The 20,725-nt window shown below is 44.3% G+C and overlaps 1 protein-coding gene across 8 annotated transcripts in view; it reads left to right on the forward strand.

Moving 5' to 3' along the window:
• The window catches only part of TDRD12 (tudor domain containing 12), a 73,329-nt gene that overhangs the window by 41,518 nt on the left and 11,086 nt on the right, over positions 1 to 20,725 (forward strand). For 6 of the 8 annotated variants that reach the window (XM_082708578.1, XM_082708576.1, XM_082708577.1 and 3 more), the window contains 11 exons: positions 1,024 to 1,209; positions 2,744 to 2,900; positions 3,391 to 3,518; positions 5,122 to 5,313; positions 5,540 to 5,668; positions 6,726 to 6,843; positions 7,444 to 7,583; positions 7,718 to 7,938; positions 10,109 to 10,208; positions 18,928 to 19,115; positions 19,835 to 20,045. In XM_082708578.1, coding sequence (XP_082564704.1) covers positions 1,024 to 1,209; positions 2,744 to 2,900; positions 3,391 to 3,518; positions 5,122 to 5,313; positions 5,540 to 5,668; positions 6,726 to 6,843; positions 7,444 to 7,583; positions 7,718 to 7,938; positions 10,109 to 10,208; positions 18,928 to 19,115; positions 19,835 to 20,045 — 1,770 coding nt within the window. Of the gene's footprint in view, positions 1 to 1,023; positions 1,210 to 2,743; positions 2,901 to 3,390; positions 3,519 to 5,121; positions 5,314 to 5,539; positions 5,669 to 6,725; positions 6,844 to 7,443; positions 7,584 to 7,717; positions 7,939 to 10,108; positions 10,209 to 18,927; positions 19,116 to 19,834; positions 20,046 to 20,725 lie in introns of those variants that run through there. The other 2 variants (XR_014305159.1, XM_082708582.1) reach the window with 2 other exon arrangements.

Raw genomic sequence — 20,725 nt, forward strand, 5'->3', positions numbered from 1 at the left:
GTGATGGCTGCATGAGGGACACCCAGTTGGTGGTCTGCGCCACTCCTGGGGCTCAGGGCTGGGGGACGAGGACATCACACACAAATTGTGCTCATGAGTTCAGCCTCTTGGAACGTAGGGTCAAGTGTGGCTGGAGAACTCTTTCTGTTGCCACACTTGGGAGGTTTTAGTGACCATTACATAGAAAAATAAAGGCACCTTTTTTTTTTTTAAGATTTTTTATGTATTTATTTGACAGAAATCACAAGTAGATGGAGAGGCAGGCAGAGAGAGAGCGAAGGAAGCAGGCTCCCAGCTGAGCAGAGAGCCCGATGCGGGACTCGATCCCAGGACCCTGAGATCATGACCTGAGCCGAAGGCAGCGGCTTAACCCACTGAGCCACTCAGGCACCCTATTTTCTTTTCTTTTCTTTTTTTTTTTTTTTAAGATTTTATTTATTTATTTGACAGAGATCACAAGTAGGCAGAGGGAGGAAGGGAAGCAGGCTCCCTGCTGAGCAGAGAGCCTGATTTGGGGCTCTATCCAAGGACCCTGGAATCGTGACCTGAGCCAAAGGCAAAGGCTTTAACCCACCGAGCCACCCAGGCACCCCAAGGCACCTTTTCTTTTTTGAAGTTTATTTAAGCAATTTCTACACCCAGTGTGGGGCTCAAACTTGTGACCCCAAGATGAAGAGTTGAACGCTCCTATAACTGAGCCAGCCAAGCACCCCAATAAAGGCATGTTTTAAAAAAACCCAGCTTTGTAAGTAAAGCCTGATGTACTCACAGATTATTGGGAGGAGCCACATCCTTGCTTTGGTGAGCTCTAGGCACCTGGTTTTCATTTGGAGCCTAGAAAAGCAAGCGTCTTAGAGCAGGAGTTTGGTGCTGAGAAGACACGCAGGGACTTGTCAAATGACGTCTTAGAAAATACCAGAATAAGCCGTGTGTAGTGGCTGTTGGGGTGGAGGGGAGGTGAACAAAGAGATGGAGATGTGTTTCCTGTGCTTCATTCGTGCTTTTTGGGGGGCTGTTTTGCAGGCTCTTCAGAGAAATAGGTTCCCGGGACCCAGCCACACGGAATCCTACTCTTGGCCACCCATCGCCCGGGGCTGTGATGTGGTGGTCATCTCTCACTGTGGAAAAAGTCCCCTGCTCTACCTCCCACCAGTGCTTACAATTCTGCAGACGGGGGGCTGCTACAAGTCTTTACCAAGCAGAAACGGAGTAAGTTGAAGACTGTCTTGTTTCCACCACAGCATGGCCTAAATATTTATCTTTAAATTTTACGCTGAACCTTTGATAAAGTTTGGGTTCCATTACACATTTGGTTTCCATGACAAGACTGGAACTTACCAGACTCGTTGATTCTCTGACACTGATTCTCCCCCTGAGTCCCCTTTGAGGCCATCGGCTGAGCCCAGAGGTTTCTGGCATTTGGGATGAATATGTAGCTTATAAACTTCTACTGATAGAAATCCTCTGTGACAGTCCCCCTGGGCGATGGTCAGGCCGTGCACGGTTTTCATTGTTCCATAGATGAGAAAATCCACTTCATCTGACAGGTGAGATGAGGTGGGATTAGAATTTAGATTTTTCTGTCGTTGTGTCCCCCATTCTTTTAATGATTTCACAGCAAACCACACTGCTGCCGAACCCTACTTTATTCTTTCCGTGTGTGGGAGTCTGCAGGGAGTCGTGAAGGGTGCTGGAGAGGACAGCAGTGGGACGTGGGGTCAGGTGAGGGTGCGGTAGCAAGCCCTGCTTTGCGGGGTCTGGGCTGTCAGGCGAACCATGTGCAGAAGAGTTCTGTCTCAGACGTGTGTCAGAGGACACGGTGCGGACAGCTCCATCTTCATCAGGTGACAGACTGTAGGAAGAAAAGACAGCACTGCGTGTAAGAGAGATGCTCCTTTTCCTCCTCCTGCCATGTGGTTTTAATGCTTGCCCTTTGGAAATCTGGGTCGGCTGGGTTATTGTGTACTGATCTCCCATCTCCATCCCTCAGTGAGCAGCTGACCCCTTGTGGACCAGCTGCTGCTTGTGTTGGGATAGAACCGGGGCTGGGCCAGAAATGATGTCCGGGTCTTACCTCTTGTGTCCTCTGCTTTCGCCACATCCCTGTGGTCCGCCTGCTGTTAGGCCCGGTGCCCAGAAGCCGGCGCCCACCTGGATCTGCATGCAGGAGAGGGGAGACTTGTTCTGGTCGGCAGCCCATCGAGGGCATGTGTCCGGGAGGGTGTGTGGCAGGCCGTGCGCCCTCGGGAGATAACGGTGTGTGGTCTGCCCTCAGATACCCCCTAAGGAAGTGATACCCTTTTCTAAAGCCCTTTTCAGGAGGCACTTAGTTTGCCTGGTCCCTGGGAGCAGGAGCCCTGGAGCCAGACCGCCTGGTTCAGATCCTGTTGTTCCCAGCTATTTAGATGTGTGGTCTTGGGCAACTAGCTTCACCTCTCTCTGCCTCACACCCCGCATCTGTGACGTTGTAAGGTGATAATAGGTCCTACCCTGTGAGAGTCTTTTAAAGACACAATGAATTACTATTTGTGAATATTAATTGGTGTAAGCTCTAGAAGAATCTGAGTCCGTGTGTCTAAATCTATTCTAATGAAATTATATCTTTTCTGACCTCCAGGATAATGACGATAGCAAATGAGTTAGGTAGTGCTTCTCCCGTGCCAGGAGACGGTCTGCATGCTTCAGCATACACTAGGTTCAATTCCTGACTTTTGCCCCAAATTATGTGAATTTGTCTTTGCAGCCTCTGGCAGTCATCGTGTGTCCTGGGTGGAAAAAGGCTCAGTTTATTTTTGAATTACTGGAAGACTATAGCACGTCCTCCAGGCCTCTTCATCCCATGTTGTTAACAATCGGACTCCACAAAGATGAAGCCAAAAACATGAAGCTTCCAAGGGGGTGTAAGCATCCTTTCCAAGCTGTTTGGTTTCCCCTGCAGAGGGCAGTGGAGGCCTGCCAGGCAGGCGCCGCTACTGACCGGGACACGGGCTTGTGCAATGGTGTTACCTGTCCTGCTACACGTGGGACCTCACTGTCCCTTACAGGCAGGCATAGAAGGATGAAGGTTGGACCTTGGCTCACAGCCTTTCCACTGAGAAAATGTCATGATCTCCTTTACCCACTATTTATCGAATACCTCCTGTTCATTAGATGTCGACCGAGCCCCTGCCCCTGCCTTTCAGGAGCACAAACACCGGTGGGAGCCCAGGTATTAGATAAGGACAGGTGTTGGCCTGGACAGGTAGGCCGCACCCCTCCCCCCAGCAAGAAAAACCGTTTTGTGCCCCATTAGACCGCAGGTCTAGAAGTATGTGGTATCTTAGCAAAGGAAGTGTGAGGAAAAACCTGTGGAAAACCTGAATGTTCATCATCTTCTCTTTCCACACGTAGGTGAGGTCATCGTTACGACACCCCACAGCCTCCTGAGATTTCTCAGATACCAGAGCTTGTTATTTCTTAGACTCTGTCATCTCATCTTGGATGAGGTAGAGGTGCTGTTCTCTGAAGCTAGCAAGGAGGTAAGTGCGGCCTCCATCCGAAGTCATTATCACTCAGAAATAAGCGTATATGCGTCTGAGGGCTTACCTGCTTTTAGGAATCAGGAGAGGACGTGTTTATTGGGGAGGTGGAGAGCCAGTTAATCTTGGAAGATTTTCCATTTAACTTTTATAATTTTGAAGAGAGTTTGTCTGAAATTTCCTTCTCCAATTTTTTTTTTTTAAGATTTTGTTTATTTATTTGAGAGAGAGTGAGTGGCAGAGATAGTGAGAGCATGAGTGAGTGGGAAGGAGAGGGAGAAGCAGGCTCCTCACTGACCAGGGCACCTGATGGGCTCAATCCCACGACTCCGGGATCACGACCTGAGCCGAAGGTAGGTACTTAACGACTGAGCCACCCAGCATCCCTCCTCCTTCCCAAATTTTAAAGTTCTCTTTGAAGAGCAAAAATTCTCTGGTGAGGTTTTCTAAAGTACTGATATTTTAATGATTATGGAAGCAGTAAGTTTTATTCTAGAAAATTTGGGGTATAGAGAAAAATACTTGAAAAGCCCCAACATTCATTGTGTTACCCTTGGAGGTAATCACTATTCCTGTTTTGGAGTAATCCCTGTTTGTAATACCTGTTGTAATTTATAATTCTAAATCCCTTTTATAATTCCAGTTGATCCGCAGAACTGACAACATCAGGCCTTACTTTATGGCTAGCTCATAACTTGCATTTTCAGTAAGCGGTGTCCTGCGGTGTGATTCTTTGCTGGCCATAGCCCAGTATGGAATCCTGTGGGTATAACATAACTTTTTTAAATGGTCCGATTTTTGGACATTTAGCGTCGTTTGTGTGTATGTCTCTAAGGAACATAGGTCTTTTTTGCACATTTCCCTTAGGGTTTATTTCTAGGAGGGGATTAATGAATCACAGATTTTGAACCCTCACAGGAAGGCGTTTCTTGGGCACAGTGTAACAGGATGACCACAAGCATTTCATCTGGCAGCAGTGATGTCCCCACGTTCAAGTCCAGGCTTTGTCGCTTACCGACCGTGTGGGCCTCCGCAGGGTTTGTGAATGTCTCTAAAGCCTCAGTTCTGATTTGCAAAGCTAATATCCAGTATACTGCACTGTGCAGTTGCCTCTCCGAAAGCAGAGACCCCCATGGACAGAGTGCGCCCCACGCCCCGGGCAGGGGAAAGCCTTAGGCCAGCTCTGATTTTCAGTCGGCGTGTTAAACGTGGCCTCTCGTGTGAGCTTCACGTATTTCTTGATTACTTGTCAAGCCGAGCGTTCATACTGGCTGCTTGTACAGTTCTTCTCTGGGTAGCGTTTTCATTTGCTTTGCTTATTTTCTGTTGGCAGGATCATCTTTTTGTAGCCTGTTTGTAGACCTTTTTAATATAAGGATGTTAATGCTTCGTTATATATGTTACACATTCTCCGAGATATTGTTTGTGTTTTATTGTGTTTATATTTAACATTCTCTCCTTTTAGTTTTTCTCTTTTGTTTGGAAAGGACTTCCCGCACTCTGACAACCGAAAGTGTACAATTCTTTACCGGTCATGTTCTGTCAACCAGTTATTATCCCCTTCTAAAATGAAAGTGGAATTAATTCTACTAATTTTTTTTAGATGTTTGCTATACTAGATAACTTTAAAAAAAATATTGACATTGAAGAAAGGGAATCTGCACCACATCACATTGTTGCTGTGGGCGTTCACTGGAGCGGACACATAGAACAGTTGGTCAAGGAGTTCATGAATGACCCCTACATTGTGGTCACAGCCATGGAAGAGGCTGCTCTCTACGGCAGCGTCCAGCAGGTACAGGCTCGTGGGCGAATGGGAGGTGAGGGCTGATGAACACAAGCCAGGAGCCTTGGTTTCGTGGCCGCCTCCTAAAATAGTACAGCTTTAATCTCATGCACAATAATCTCATATTGATTTTCTGTACACTTTTCTGTTAAGATCTCACTTACCCATGAAAAGTGAAACTGGTGCACCTCAGATGTGTTTTTAAAACCACTTTGTTGCTATATTTCATCACCAGGTAGTGCACCTTTGCCTAGAATGTGAAAAAACCTCTACTTTACTCCAGACTCTAGATTTCATTCCAAGTCAAGCACAAAAGACCTTGATCTTCACTGGTTCTGTAGCTGAAACAGAAACCGTGTGTAAGGTGAGCCCATACAGTGCCCTTATTGTTTGTTTAAACCATGATGGAATCTCGAAATCATCAGAGAATTACCAGTAGTTAAGTATTTGACAGGGGGTAAGACGTTAGCAGTTGATCGTCAGTCAGAAGAGACTGGGGCTGTGGAGTATGCATGGCAACAAGACAGGACAGCGGGAGGCCTGTCCTCGAGTGGGGGAGCCGAGCAGGTGTTCCCCAAGGAGGCCAGTACCTTGTGTTTTGTCACTGAATTGATCCCATTCATTAAGAAATGCCAGTGACTTCTGTATCCTCTGTTTAAAAACATAGAGACAGTAACACCAAGAGATAGACCGTGTGGCCAGAAAAGCCACTAAGCTGGTGACAGATTTGTTTAAATAATCTAAATCTGCATGGATAGTAAAATGTAGAAATGAAGCCAAATACAAATTTAAATGTAAGAAGCAGGGCCTGCTGGGTGGTGCAGTCAGTTAGGCTTCCAGCTCTTGGTTTTGGCTCAGGTCTTGACCATAGGGTCCTGAGATTGAGCCCCGCGTCAGTCTCCACGCTCCCGGGGAGTCTGCGTGAGATTCTCTCTGTCCCTCTGCACTTTGCCCCTCTCCCTGCACCGCCAACAAGTGTGCGCGCGCGCGCTCTCTCAAATCTTTTGAGAAAAAGATTCTATAAAAAAATTAAAAATAGATAAATCAGGAGTACAGCCACCTTTCAGTGATGATGAAGCGGAGGTGTCGGGACTGCCTGGGGTGTGCTGGCACATAAGTTGGGTGTGTGTGTACATGCCTATGCATACGCGTGTGTGGCTGCTCGCGTTATTTGAGAAAGAAGGAAAATGGTTATGGCAAAATGCTGGCTTCATTTGAGCAAGTGTTTAGAAACAAACTATAGAATTTTAGAAATATATTTCTTTCTGTTTACAATCATCTTGTTCTTAAAAGTTGTAGATCAATGAGGTAATACCATCACAGATAATTTTAAATGTTTTATACTGATAATTGTTGATGGAACAATTAATTTCAAGCTTGTGTTCCTGACTGTGAACTGGTCTATTTGGTTTCATCTTTAGGTAATAGAAAGCAGTTCAGTATTTTGCTTGAAAATGCATAAAGAAGTGGTTTTTAATTTAAAAAGTGTTTTAGAACAGTGGAAGAAGAAATTAAGTTCTGGCTCTCACATTGTCTTAGGTAAGTGTTTTAATTTCTACTTCCATTTAGAGAAGGCAGAGCTAATAGGAGTCATGTCTTCCGTTTGTTTGTATACCTCATGTCCAAATTTCTCATCATTTCCCAGATTTACTGAGAATTTACTAGAAATGTTAATTTCAAAATGAAGGTTCTGCTCTGCCAAGATTTTGGTGTTGAGGCAAAGGCAGGGGCCTGCAGGCGTCCGAGCATAGCAGCTGTGAGTGTAGGCCTTCACCCCGGGGTTCCAGCCGGAGCGTGAATGTGTGTGTGCTTACGATGAAATCTCACAGATGGTTGTAAAGTGCAGTGTTAGAGATCGAAAAGTCAGAATGTATAAAGGGAAGTGAAAGATTGATGGACAGCCTAGATTTGTCATAGAAAGAAGCATTTTCCAAGCTAAAATTAGGGAGGCCACTTTTCTCTGGAACCTCATCACTGGGCTGTGGTGTTTTGGGGGAAAAAAAAGAGAAAGAAGTTTGTTGGCATCTAAAAAGTGAGATGCAGTAGAGAACCTTGTTGAAGTCCGGTTCCTGGAATTGCTCTGTAGTAAGTGCAGGAAGGCCTCAGCCTCCTTTGTGACCCTCGGACCCTTCTGTCCAGCCTTGACGGATGACTGCATACCACCCTTGGCCATCACCGACGCCACGTGTGTGATTCACTTCAGCTTTCCTTCCTCCCCCAAAATTTTTGGTGGACGCCTGTACTGCATGTCGGATCATTTTCAGAGTTCCATCGAGCAGGTTTGATGAACTTTTGTGATCTTTAAATATTCTGCTGGTATTTTCTGTGCAGTGACAAATGCAGAATCCACAAAGTTTTGTCATTTAGACTGGGGTGGATGACCTGTTGCCTTTATTCACCCCCCGATTTTAAGGGTTCTCCCGCAGAACAGGCGGAGAAGAAGACCAAATCCGTCTTGCTGTTGACAGAGAAGAACGCGTGCCACGTGGTCGGCGTCCTGCGCTACTTGGAGCGGGCAGATGCCAAGATTCCGTCGGAGCTGTATGAGTTTACTGCGGGGGTTCTGGAAGCCAAGGAAGATAAAAAAGCCAGAAGGCCTCTCTGTCCATATCTTAAGGCATTTGGTTTTTGCAAGTAAGCCAGTCATTTTTTTAAAAACTGGAAGGTAACAAGCCTGATGATTCACAGACTTGTACCCCTGGGGCAAATAATACATTATATGCTAATTTGAAAAATTGGAATGTACAGTAAAGTGCACAGTGATAAGTTTATTGCTGGATGACCTTTCCGTGTGTACACAGGATGTACACTGCCGCCCACCTCTGGGGGACTCCTTCCCAATCTGCCCCCCCGAGAAGTAACCGCCCCCCACTATCTATCCATGCTGATGAACTTTGCTCGTTTCCCAACATTATGTAAATGGAGTTGTTCGTTCAACTTACTGTCTGCGACATTCCTCTATGGTCCTCCGTGCTTCGGATCAGTTAATTTACCTGTCTACTTAGTGGCACGGGATTGTGTTGCAAACGTAGAACACAGTGTATGTTTCTAGTCTCCGTTGATGGGCCTGTGAATTGTTCCCAGCTTTGGGCTATTACGAATGAAGCTGCTGTGTCTTTTTGCGGAAACGTACACCTGTTTCCTTGGGGTGTAGACTTTGGTGTGGGGTTGCTGGGCCACAGGGTGAGCACACATTTAACTTTTGGGAGGTGTGTGACTGTTTCACAGTCCCGTCAGCAGCGGGTGACAGAGATGCATGGCTCCACACCCTCCCCGACAGAGTGGTCCTGGGGGCGTAGTGGCAAACTGTGGTTTCCATCTGTGTTTCCCGAGTAATTAATATAATAATGAATATTTTTTCACATGCCTGTGGGACATTTGACCGTCCTTTTTAAAGTGCTTGTTCAGGTCTTTTGCCCATTTTTTAAATTATTGGGTGTTACCCTTTTTCTTCCTGGATTGTTGGCGTTCTTTATTCATTCTAGATATAACTGCTTTGTCAGAGGTGTGCCTTGAGAAGATCTCTTCTTAGTCCATGGCTTGCTTTTTCACTCTTATGAGTCTTTTGATGAACAGACCTTTTAATTTTGGTGAAGTATATTCTGGTTGCTGTTATTTTGTGTCCTTAGGTAAGAAATACTTGCTGATCTCTAGGTCAGGAAGACACTCTTCTGTATTTTCTTTTTTTTTTTTTTCTTCTGTATTTTCTACTGGAAGTTTTATAGACTGTTTTCACACTTACGGGTGTAATCTCGGGTGAGTTAATGTTTGCGTAGAGCATGAGATATGGGGCAAGGATTACTTTTTCCTATGTGAATAGTCACTTGTTCCAGTATCCTTTATTTAAAACATCATTGTGTTCTCCCTGAATTGGTGCCTTTGACATAAACCAGATGATAACGTGTGGTCCACTTTTGGACTTTCTGTGTTCTATTGGTCTCTTTGTCCTTAACGCTGGTACCGCATTTTCTCACTGTAGCTTGTATTTTAGTGAGTCCTGGAAGCTAGTATGTGAGTTCTTCAACTTCGCTCTTCATCAGGGTTGTTTTGGCTATTTAAGTCAGCGGCATCTGCACATGCATTTTGGAATAGGCTTGTCAGTTTCCTCAGAAACATTACCTGGCTTTTGAGAGCACATGTGTTGATGCTGTAAATCAGTTTGGAGAGCATGGATATCAGGAGTCGGGGCCTTCTCACTGATGCAGGCATGATGCCAGTACTTGATCAGTGATCGTGGGGACTGGGTAGGAGATGTCTGATGTATATCGAGTACATTGAGTTTCATCTTAAAATAACTATTGACATGAACTTTTTGAACTATGGTACATTAAAGAGGTTATTAGTAGTGATTTTGATTATGCTATTGACTTTTTAAGAATTTTAAAAATATTTTTATTAACATATAATGTTATGCTATTGACTTTTGAAACCAAAGCTTTATTTCTCAGTTTGGGTTACAGAATGACTTCTGGTTTAGAGGTTAATTATTAGCCTTTGTTTTGGGTTGTTGTGATAAATTTCTGATTCGGAGTCTTTGTTTTCAAGTACATTTTGTTCATTTAAAGAATGTCTAGAGAAATGATGGAGTGACTTTAAGTTTATTTCGTGTTAATTAAATTTTAGGACCTCTTTTCACTAATGCATGTTGTGTCATCTGAATTATTAATATGGTTATTTTAAATTATTTAGAATGAAGGTCCTCTGATTTCAATTATAGATTCATTTTCCTGAAGAATAGTTTAAAATTCATGTTAAAAATTATTGTCTTATTTTTGTTTTTAAAATCCAGTTACTTTTTTTTCAGAGACAAAAGGATTTGTCCTGATAGACACCACGTTAATCTAGAAATAGACATGCCAAGGAAGTTATCCAACCAACCTCTACCAACATTTGGATACATCAAAGTAAGTTTTACTGCACTCTGTTCAATGACAAATGGTCATTTTAATGAATGTATTTCATTCTTTTTCTTTTTAGATTGCTCTATTTATCTGATAGAGCAAGGGTGCCAGCATGTGAGCTTGGGGTGGCAAGGCAGAGAGAGGGAGAGGGAGAGAGAATCCTCAAATGACCCCCGCCCCAGTGAGTTTGGAGCCGGGGACAGGGATCAGTCCCAGAACCCTGAGATCATGACCTGAGCTGAAACCGAGAGTCAGAGGCTCAACTGACTGAGCATGTAGGTGCCCCTGACCATGCTTCATTCTTAAGCAGCAGAACAATAATGACACTTTTTTTTTTTAATAATGACACTTTTAATGAACCACCATTGATCTGACAGGAAGCCATGGGTCCTTATAAGGTGCCTTATTTTAAGACTCCAGTTTATTTAGAAAACCAAGGTCAAATTGGGAACATAGATAAATACTATGTTAAAAAACTACAGTTAAAGGGTTTTGTAGTTATAGTTTCAGAAAGTTATTTTCATCTGGGGATACGGACCACTAAAAACACTGCAGTGATAGCACACACATCTTTTCACAACATCCATGATTATTCTGTCGAGGAAACTTCTGAAATGCAGATAAAATTGCTAAGTTAAGAGTGTCACTTTCTTTTTGAATCCTTTTTGATACTCCTTCCTTTTTTCTTGAGTCCAAGATTGCTCTCCTTTCTTCCCTCTGTTTTCCCTGAGGCATATCTGTTCTGCTCATTTGCACTGATCTCTCTCCCTCATTCTGTCACCTCATTTCAGAGTTTTTTTAAATTTATATTGTTTTGTACATATCATTTATCATATATGTATCTTACATATTATTTTTTAAGATTTTAAGTAATCTCTATATCCAACATGAGGCTTGAACTCACAACCTGAGGTCAGGAGTGCTACACTCCACTGACTGAGCCAGCCATGTGTCCTATTATTTTCTTAATTAACGAGAAGAAAGGTAGCTTGTTTTGAAATGGAAGGGTACAGTTTTGGTCTGTCTTGTGGTTACATCTTTTCTAGTGGCTCTCTTTATCTGTAGGGATTGTTACTCTCCTTATTCTCTCTCTTGGTATGATTTAATAGGGATTTGACTTTGATACTTCGCTATGGCTCTTTTTAAAGATTTTATTTATTTGTCAGAGAGAGAGTGTGCACAAGCAGGGGGAGTGGCAGGCAAAGCAGGCAGAGGGAGAAGCAGGCTAGGCTCCCACCAAGTAAGGAGCCCAATGTGGCACTTGATCCCCGGACTTTGGGATCATGACCTGAGCCAAAGGCAGTGACTCAACCGACTGAGCCACCTAGGCGTCCTATTATGGCTCTTTTTAGATAAAATATATTTTCCTGAGTATTCTGTAGTTCCTCAAGTACAGATCCTTTACGTCTTTGGTTAGTTTTATTCCCAGGTATCTTGTGGTTCTTGGTGCTATAGTAAATGGAATCGATTCTCTAATTTACCTTTCTGTATTTTCATTGTTAGTGTATAAGAAAGCCACTGATTTCTGTACATTGACTTTGTATCCTGCCACGTTGCTGAATTGCTATATGAGTTCTAGTAGTTTGGGGGTGGAGTCTTTTGGGTTTTCCATATAAAGAATCATGTCATCTGCAAAGAGAGAGTTTGACTTCTTCATTGCCAATTTGGATACCTTTTATTTCTTTGTTGTCTGATTGCCGTTGCTAGGACTTCTAATACTATGTTGAACAAGAGTGGTGAGAGTGGGCATCCTTGTCGTGTTCCTGATCTCAACAGGAAGGACGCAAGCTTTTTCCCATTGAGGTTGGGGTACCAGGTGGTGGGTATTATAGAGGGCATGGATTGCATGGAGCACTGGGTGTGGTGAAAAAATAATGAATACTGTTATGCTGAAAATAAATAAAAAATAAATTAAAAGTATATATTTTTTTTCCTTAAATTTTAGAAGGAGATGTGGGTCAGGGTGACTTTTAATTAATTTCAGAATTCTCATTCTTGTTGTTTCTTATTAAAAAAGTAGGAGACCTAGTTTCTGAGATTGTTAAGATCTTCTGGCCCTGTTTCCCTCCCCCACTTGTGTCTGACCCTTCTCTTCCCTCAGCTCTGGTGTCTTTGGGTGGATGGTTCTGAGACTCTGCAAGGCTTCAGGCTTCGCCCACTGTGGGAGTGGATGAACGCCTCCAGACTCAGTTGCTCTTGTCCCACTGCCCCCCTCCCCCCAACCCCAGCCCCATATTTCTAGTGAGTACTTGTTGCTGCTCGTGGAGTTCCCCTGTGTTTGGGTCCATCAGATAGTGACGCCATGCGGGCTTTGTGATCTGGCTGGGTTTTCTTCATCTGCTATTTTGTTATTGTTGTTGTTTAAATTAATTGATATTTATTTATTTATTTATTTTTAAAATTTTCCTGAATCTATTTTCTTTTTCTTTTCTTTTTTTTTTTTTTAAGATTTTATTTGTTTATTTGACAGAGATCACAAGTAGGCAGAGAGAAAGAGGGGGAAGCAGGCTCCCTGCCGAGCAGAGAGCCCGATGCAGGGCTCTATCCTAGGACCCTGGGATCATGACCTGAGCTGAAGGCAGAGGCTTAACCCACTGAGCCACCTAGGTGCCCCTAATATTTTTTTTAGAACAGTTTAGGTTTATGGAAGAATTAAACAGAAAATACAGAGTTCCCTCTACCACCCCCCCAACAAAAATTCTTCCTATTATTCACTTCTTGCATTAGTGTAGTTCACATGTGACATTTGATTGTGATATCAGCCAATATTGATACGTTACTTTTTTATTTTTTTTTATTTTTTTATTTTTTAAAAATTTTATTTATTTATTTGACAGACAGAGATCACAAGTAGGCAGAGAGGCAGGAGAGGCAGGCAGAGAGAGAGAGGGAAGCAGGCTCCCTGTTGAGCAGAGAGCCCGATGCGGGCCTCGATCCCAGGACCCTGAGATCATGACCTGAGCCGAAGGCAGCAGCTTAACCCACTGAGCCACCCAGGCGCCCGATACGTTACTTTTTTAAAAGATTTTATTTATTCGACAGAGATCACACGTAGGCAGAGAGGCAGGCAGAAAGGGAGGAAGGGAAGCAGGCTCCTTACTGAGCAGAGAGCCTGATGCGGGGCTTGATCCCAGGACCCTGGATTCATGACCTGAGCCGAAGGCAGAGGCTTTAACCCACTGAGCCATGCAGGTGCCTCTTGATACGTTATTTTTAACTAAAGTCTATAGTTTACGTTGAGATTTACTCCCTGTAGTGCACATTCTGGGGATTTTGCCAAATGGGTAGTGACACCTGTCCACCATGATGGTATCACTTAATTCTCAACACTGCTCGAAAGTCCCCCATACTCCACCCTTCCCCTCTTCCCCAGAACTGGTAATCACTGACACTTAGCACTGTAAAGCCTTTTCCAGAATGTCATGTAGTTGAAACTATACAATACGTGAGTTTTTCAAACTGGCTTCTCTCACTTGGCAATATGCATTTGAGGTTCCTCCACGTCATCTTGTGTTTTTGTGGGTCATTTTTTATTGCTGAATAGACTGAATAGACCAGTTGATCCATTCACCTATTGAAGGACGTCTTGGTTCCTTCCAAGTTTTGGCAGTTATGAATAAGGCTGGGAGAAATATTTGTGTGGAGGTTTCTGTGGACACGTGAGTTTTCAACTCACTTGGGCGATACCAGGACGTGTGATTGTTGGCTCGTATGGAAGCCTGTTTTGGCCGCACCTTTTGCATTCCAGCCAGCAGAGAGTGAGGGTTCCCATCACCCCAGGCCTCGCCAGTATTTGATGTGTTCACTGTTTTGGATTCTAGCTGCTCTAGCAGGTGTGTAGGTGTGTCTCATTGTTTTAAATTCCCTGCTGATACTGGGCATCTTTTCATGTGCTTGTCACCCTTTTGTCTTCTTTGTTGAGTGGTCTGTTCAGGTTTTTTGCCCTTGTTTTAATTGGGTTGTCTGTTTTCTTATTGTTGAGTTTGAAGGGTTCTTTGTAGATTTTGGACACCAGTCCTTTATCAGAAATATGTTGTGCAAAAATTGTCTCCCAGTCTATGGCTTGTCTTTTTGTTCTCACTATATTCTTCTGTGGAGCAGGAGTTTTTTGTTTGTTTGCTTTTATTTGTTTTTGCATGCCTATAAACCTTTATTTACAAAGACAGATGGTGGGCCATATTTGGCCCATGGGTTGTAGTTTGCTGGCCTCTGATTGAGAGGGTAAAATCCCAGCATTGAAGCTATCACGTACAAAGTTCCTTATGACCTGAGTGTGTCCCCCTTAATGATTCTTTATTTTTATTTTTATTTTTTATTTTTTTATAAACATATGATGTATTTTTATCCCCAGGGGTACAGGTCTGTGAATCACCAGGTTCACACACTTCACAGCACTCACCATAGCACATACCCTCCCCAATGTCCATAACCCAACCACCCTCTCCCAACCCCGCTCCCCCCAGCAACCCTCAGTTTGTTTTGTGAGATTAAGAGTCATTTATGGGGGCGCCTGGGTGGCTCAGTGGGTTGGGCCGCTGCCTTCGGCTCAGGTCATGATCTCAGGGTCCTGGGATCGAGCCCTGCGTCGGGCTTTCTGCTCAGCGGGGAGCCTGCTTCCTCCTCTCTCTCTGCCTGCCTCTCTGCCTGCTTGTGATCTCTCTCTGTCAAATAAATAAATAAAATATTAAAAAAAAAAGAGTCACTTATGGTTTGTCTCCCTCCTGATCCCATCTTGTTTCATTTATTCTTTTCCTACCCCCCAAACCCCCCATGTTGTATCTCCACTTCCTCATATCAGGGAGATTATATGATAATTGTCTTTCTCCAATTGACTTATTTCACACAGCATAATACCCCTTAGGTCCATCCACGTTGTCTCAGATGGCAAGATTTCATTTCTTTTGATGGCTGCATAGTATTCCATTGTGTATATATACCACATCTTCTTTATCCATTCATCTGTTGATGGACATTTAGGTTCTTTCCATAGTTTGGCTATTGTAGACATTGCTACTATAAACATTCAAGTGCACATGCCCCTTCAGATCACCACATTTTTATCTTTAGGGTAAATACCCAGTAGTGCAATTGCTGGGTCATAGGGTAGATCTATTTTCAACTTTTTGCTGTTTTCCAGAGTGGTTGCACCAGCTTGCATTCCCACCAACAGTGTAGGAGGGTTCCCCTTTCTCCGCATCCTCGCCAACATCTGTCATTTCCTGATTTGTTAATTTTATGGAGCAGAAGTTTTTAATTTTAATGATGTCCAGCTTTCCAGTTGTTTTTTTCACTTTTGCTTTTGGCCTGTCCACAGAGTCCTCACAAAACCCAAGGTCACCTAGATTTTCTCTTTTGGTATCTTCTTCATCTGCTTTTATTTTGTCAGTTCCATTGCAAAGTATATCCCTGGTGTTTGGGGTTGTTTTTTTTTTAAGATTTTATTTCTTTATTTGACAGAGAAATCACAAGGAGGCAAAGAGGGAAGCAGAGGGGGGTGGGAAGCAGTCTCCCTACTGAGCAGAGAGCCCGATGCGGGGCTTGATCCCAGGACCCTAAGATCATGACCTGAGCCGAAGGCAATGGTTTTACCCACTGAGCCACCCAGGTGCCCCAGGTGTTTGGTTTTACCATCTCATTGCTTTGTCTTTGGAGATTCAGAGAGAGTCAGAACATGTGACACTTCACCACAGCCACCGTCCCAGACCCTGTCAAATCAGACCCCTACTTCTGATTGGCTGTGTTGAGGTACAGTTTGCATACAATAAAAATCACTATTTAGAAGTGTATAATTTGTTGAGTTTTGGTAAATACATACAATCATGTAACCACCACAATGAAGATATGAACATTTTAATGACCCCAGAAAGGTGTCTCCTGGTCCCTTGCTGTCAGTCCTCATCCCAGCCCCCACTCCCAGCAGCCACTGGACCTGCTTTCTGCCACTAGAGCTTTGCCTACTAGATTTTCATATTAATGGAATCATACAGTATGTTGTTGTTTGAGTCTGATTTCTGTTACTCACCTGTATTGTCTCTCACGTGTTGAGCAGGATCCCATTACGTGCATGTGCCGTGTTTGGCTGTCTGTTCGCAAGTGGATGGACATTTGGGTTATTTGCAGTTTCTGGCTGCTCTGAATGTCTTGTGTTACAACTCTTTTTCGACCTACGGCTTCATTTCTCTCGGGTGAGATGTAGTGGAAAATGCTGTGTCGGAGAGAGAGAGTGTGTGTGTGTGCGTGTGCATCTAAGAATCTGCCCAACAGTTTGTGCCATTTTACATTCTCCCCAGTGCTGCATACGAGAGTTCCGGAGGTCCACTTTCTTAACATGTGATATTCTCAGTCCTTACTTTTTGCCACCCTATAGCATTTGCAGGGATGTTTATTTGCATTTCTCTGAGGATAAGGAATCTTGGGCCTCTTTTCACGGCTTGTTTAGCCCTTTGTATCTGCATTATAAACTCTGTTTTATAGTTCCTGCCCAGTTTTTAATTTGGGTTGCTTTGTTGAGTTTTAACAGTTCTTTGTAGATTATGGATATGCTTTGTCAGATCTATTGCAAATATTTTCCCTCAGTTGAAAAGCAGAAGTTTTTAATTTTGATGAAGTCATCATCGTCTTTGTTTTGTGCTTTTCATGCCGTAAGAAATCTTTGCCTACCCTAAGGTTGCAAAGATTCTTCCCTATTTTTTTATTCTAAAAGTTTTATGGTTTTGCATTTAGGTCTATGATCTATCTCAAATTAATTAGTGTGTGTGTGTGTGTGTAAGGAGAAAGTTTTTTCCTTATGGATACTTGTTTGCTCCAGCACCATCTGTTGTAAAGACTTTTATTTCCCCCTTAATTACCTTGGCACCTTTGACATAAATTAAGACACCATATCTGTAAATTCTGAATTCTTCATGCTAGTTCCTGGTCTGTCTACCCTTATGGGGTACACATTGGCTTGAGTGCTGTAGCTTTATAAGTGATCCTGGAGACTGGTAGGGACGTCTTCCAATTGGCCCATCCTCTTCAATATCCTTCTGACTGACTGTTCCTTTGCCTATCCAAAGAAAATTTTAGAATCAGCTTGCTAGTTTGTATTTAGAAGCCTGATGGGATTTTGAGTGGCATTGCATTGAGTCTATAGTTTAATATGGAAAAACTGACATATTAACAATACTGAGTCTTATCCATTAACATGGTATACCTGTCATTTTGTATCTAGGTCACCTTTAATTTTTCTTTTTTTTTTTTAATTTTTTTTTTTTAAGATTTTATTTATCTATTTGACAGAGAGAGATCACAAGTAGGCAGAGAGGCAGGCAGAGAGAGAGAGAGGAGGAAGCAGGCTCCCTGCCGAGCAGAGAGCCCGATGTGGGGCTCGATCCCAAGACCCTGAGATCATGACCTGAGCTGAAGGTGGAGGCTTAACCCACTTAACCCAGGCGCCCCACCTTTAATTTTTCTAAGCAATGTGTTCTACTTTTCAGTAGACTGATCTTGTACTTACCATGTTAAGTTTATTCCTAGCCTTTCATGTTTTTAGATGTTAATGTTACTTTTCTTTGAACTTCATTTTCTGATTATTTAAAAATTCAGTTGATTTTTATGTCCTTGTCTTGTATCCTGTGACTATAACAGAGTGAATTAGTTACGTACAGGATGGCTTGTGAGAGTGGAATCAAAACAGGTGGGGTGCAGGGGACGGTTATGGCCGGAAAGGGACTGTCCCGTCTGTCCATGACCAGGAGTTTTCTGGGTACATTTTGGGTATTTGTTCTGGGATAGTGAGTGGAAAAGATGGTGACAGGTGCTCTAGAGAAGGTAAAATGCAGCAAAGTACCAGGGGGCCTTTAGGGATTATGGGCAGGGAGGCATCTCTGAGGTGTCAGCTGCCCCGAGGGCCAGAGGATAAGGATCCAGCCATGGAAGACCTGGGTCTTTTGCAGGGAGAGGAAGCAGCGAGTCCCTGCGGTAGGCATTAACATGGTGTGTTGTGGTACAGGGCAGGGCTTGTTGGCAGTGAGAATGGGGGAACAGCAAGCAGGGGGGCTCGAGGGTGGCACAGAGGAGGGCTAGGGGTTGTCAGCTTGCGAGATTGATCACAAATGGTGACCTCACCCTTGCCTCCTGGCCTGCTTGCCTCCCAGACAGCACTGCCCCCTCTGCCCTCCCAGCAGGTGACTGCTCTGTCCTAGCCTCTGCTGGGGCAGCTCACCACTCCCCAACTTCATGCAGAAATGCCTTCTCCGAGCTCTTGTTAACACATGAGCACACCGACATTGCCCCTCAAACACCAGTCGCCCTATGCACACTTGACTGTGAAGAGTTGTCTTCCTTGACCACACGCTGGCTGCGGCCCATCTCTTATCCTAGCATCTCTTGCAGAAAATACTGCGTGTTACGGGAACAAAGATCAGAAAGAGCTCAAGAGACAGGAATGCTATTTATGAATGATTTTTATTAAGTGCAGTTAGGGAGTAAACAAAGAAACATTTATAGTTTATAAAGAAGTTTTAAAATAATAAGATTAATAAAAAGTCTTCCCTTAGATTTAAAGGGAAACCACGTCCTCTGGGTACAGGAAGGTGGTCATATGAGTCGGCTAGCTTCCTGGTTCATGTTTCCATCCCTGGAGGTGTGCTTTGGGCTCTCAGGCCAAGGACTGATTTCTGCAGATAGTTTTTCAGCTTAGATTGAGTTTATTTTCTGAATATATTTGTTGATTATTTTTCAGATAATACCCTTTTATATTTTGAATGCAACACATTACTTTGGTCGTATAGTTGACAAACAGATGGATCTTTATGCAAGTCTTAATGCTGAAATGAATGAGTATTTTAAGGGTAACAGCAACAAAATGACTGTTGAAAAGGTGGAGAAACTTGGATTATATGGATTAGCAGAAAAAACACTATTTCACAGGTAAAAGGTCTATGTATTTCATCTCTAAGAGCTCTGAAGTGTGGGCAACTTTACGTGGTATCGAATCCCTGTTTGTGTCTGTGTCCGTCTGCCCCGGTATGCACGGACACCCCGGGGGGGGCGGGTGGCAGTGGTGCTCCCCCCCCCGTCCCCCACCCAGCTTCCTGGCACAGTTCTGCAGACTTGTCCGACCCTGGGCTCCTGAGCACAGAGCGCGGAAGGCAGAGGTGGTTCTGGAGCTGTCCCTCTGCTGCCTCCGTGCACGCCTCCACCTCCCCTCGCGCTCCAGGGATTCCCGTGAAATGGGTCCCTCTTACAGCAGAGCAGGCTGAGTCGCCGTGTGGTGACATGGGCTGTGCGGCATGGGCTCTGCCGGGCAGCCTGCCTTGGCCCGCTCACCCCCTCCCCTGCCACTCCCAGCTGTGCTCCGGGGAGCCTCGATGGAGAAAGGTGGAGATTTCACTAGACTGAGTTGATTTTCATTGTGTTGTCCGATAAAGGGATAATCTCTAGTCAAAAGTACTGTACATTTTTTATACTTCTCTGTACTTGAATTAAGCAAGCCCTTCTGAGTGTCCTTGAGGGCTCGAGCTCATTTTTATTTTTATTCCCCACGGGAAAGAACCTTGCGGTTTAGAGTCTTCTCTAATGAGTAGGCGGAGGCAAGGACGATTTTCCTCTGGGATCTCTGGGACACTGAAGCCACGGGTGTCCTCCAGGGTGGAGGTGCTGGAGATGAGCCAAAAAGAAGACACCTGGGCTGCGGACAATGTCCTGGTGAAGTTCATAGATGAAGGCCGGACCGGACTTGTCATGAGAGGCCAACTGCTGCATCTCCCAGAAAATTTCCACACTCTGCCCCCCCAGGCGGTGGAGTTTATTGTTTGCAGAGTGAAACCTGCGGACAATGAAGTAGAATGGAATCCAAAGGTAAGTTATTTTGGCTTTTCGCACTTTGTTGACTTTCAGAATATGCACAGAATTGAGGTTCATTTAGAGTGTTGAGTTTGGGTAAGTTGCCTCGTGTTCCCAGCCTTGTACGGTGGCCTCGTCCTCGGTTGTACACACAGTCCTCAAGTCCGCCTAAGATACGCGTCGCGATGAAATGAGTTAGCTGTCCGCTTGAGAGGAAACAGCGTAAGCACCAAGTGGACACCCCATCAAAGGGGAGCAAAGGCCAGGTCGCTTCCTTCAGGTTGGGAAGGCGGGCAAGGGGAGAGAGCACAGAAAGGGCGGCATGTCCTCTGGGCCCTTCAGGATGTGTGGCTAGAATGTCCCCACGTAGACCAGATGAGGCACCGCAGGTGGAGAGAACTCACGGTACACGGAAGAGCCATCCTGGGGGGAACTCACGTGGCTCACGAGCCAGGCAGAGACCCAGACCACACAGCTGGTCCCGCTGGTCAGCAGAGCCATGAGTCGTCTTCCCGATGATGTGCTTGACCCTTCAAAGGAGGGCTACGTTTCAGATAATCTGGTCGGTAGGACGTGAAGTGAGCCATTGTGGTTGGCAAAGGAAAGGTAATAAACAAGGTCAGACATGGTCCAGGGAGTGAACAGGTGAGTGTTTGCACAATACGGGATCAACTCACAGCACTGCTGCTAGCAGG

This window comes from Mustela nivalis, assembly GCF_964662115.1.
Source record: "Mustela nivalis genome assembly, chromosome: 18".
NCBI lineage: Eukaryota > Metazoa > Chordata > Mammalia > Carnivora > Mustelidae > Mustela > Mustela nivalis.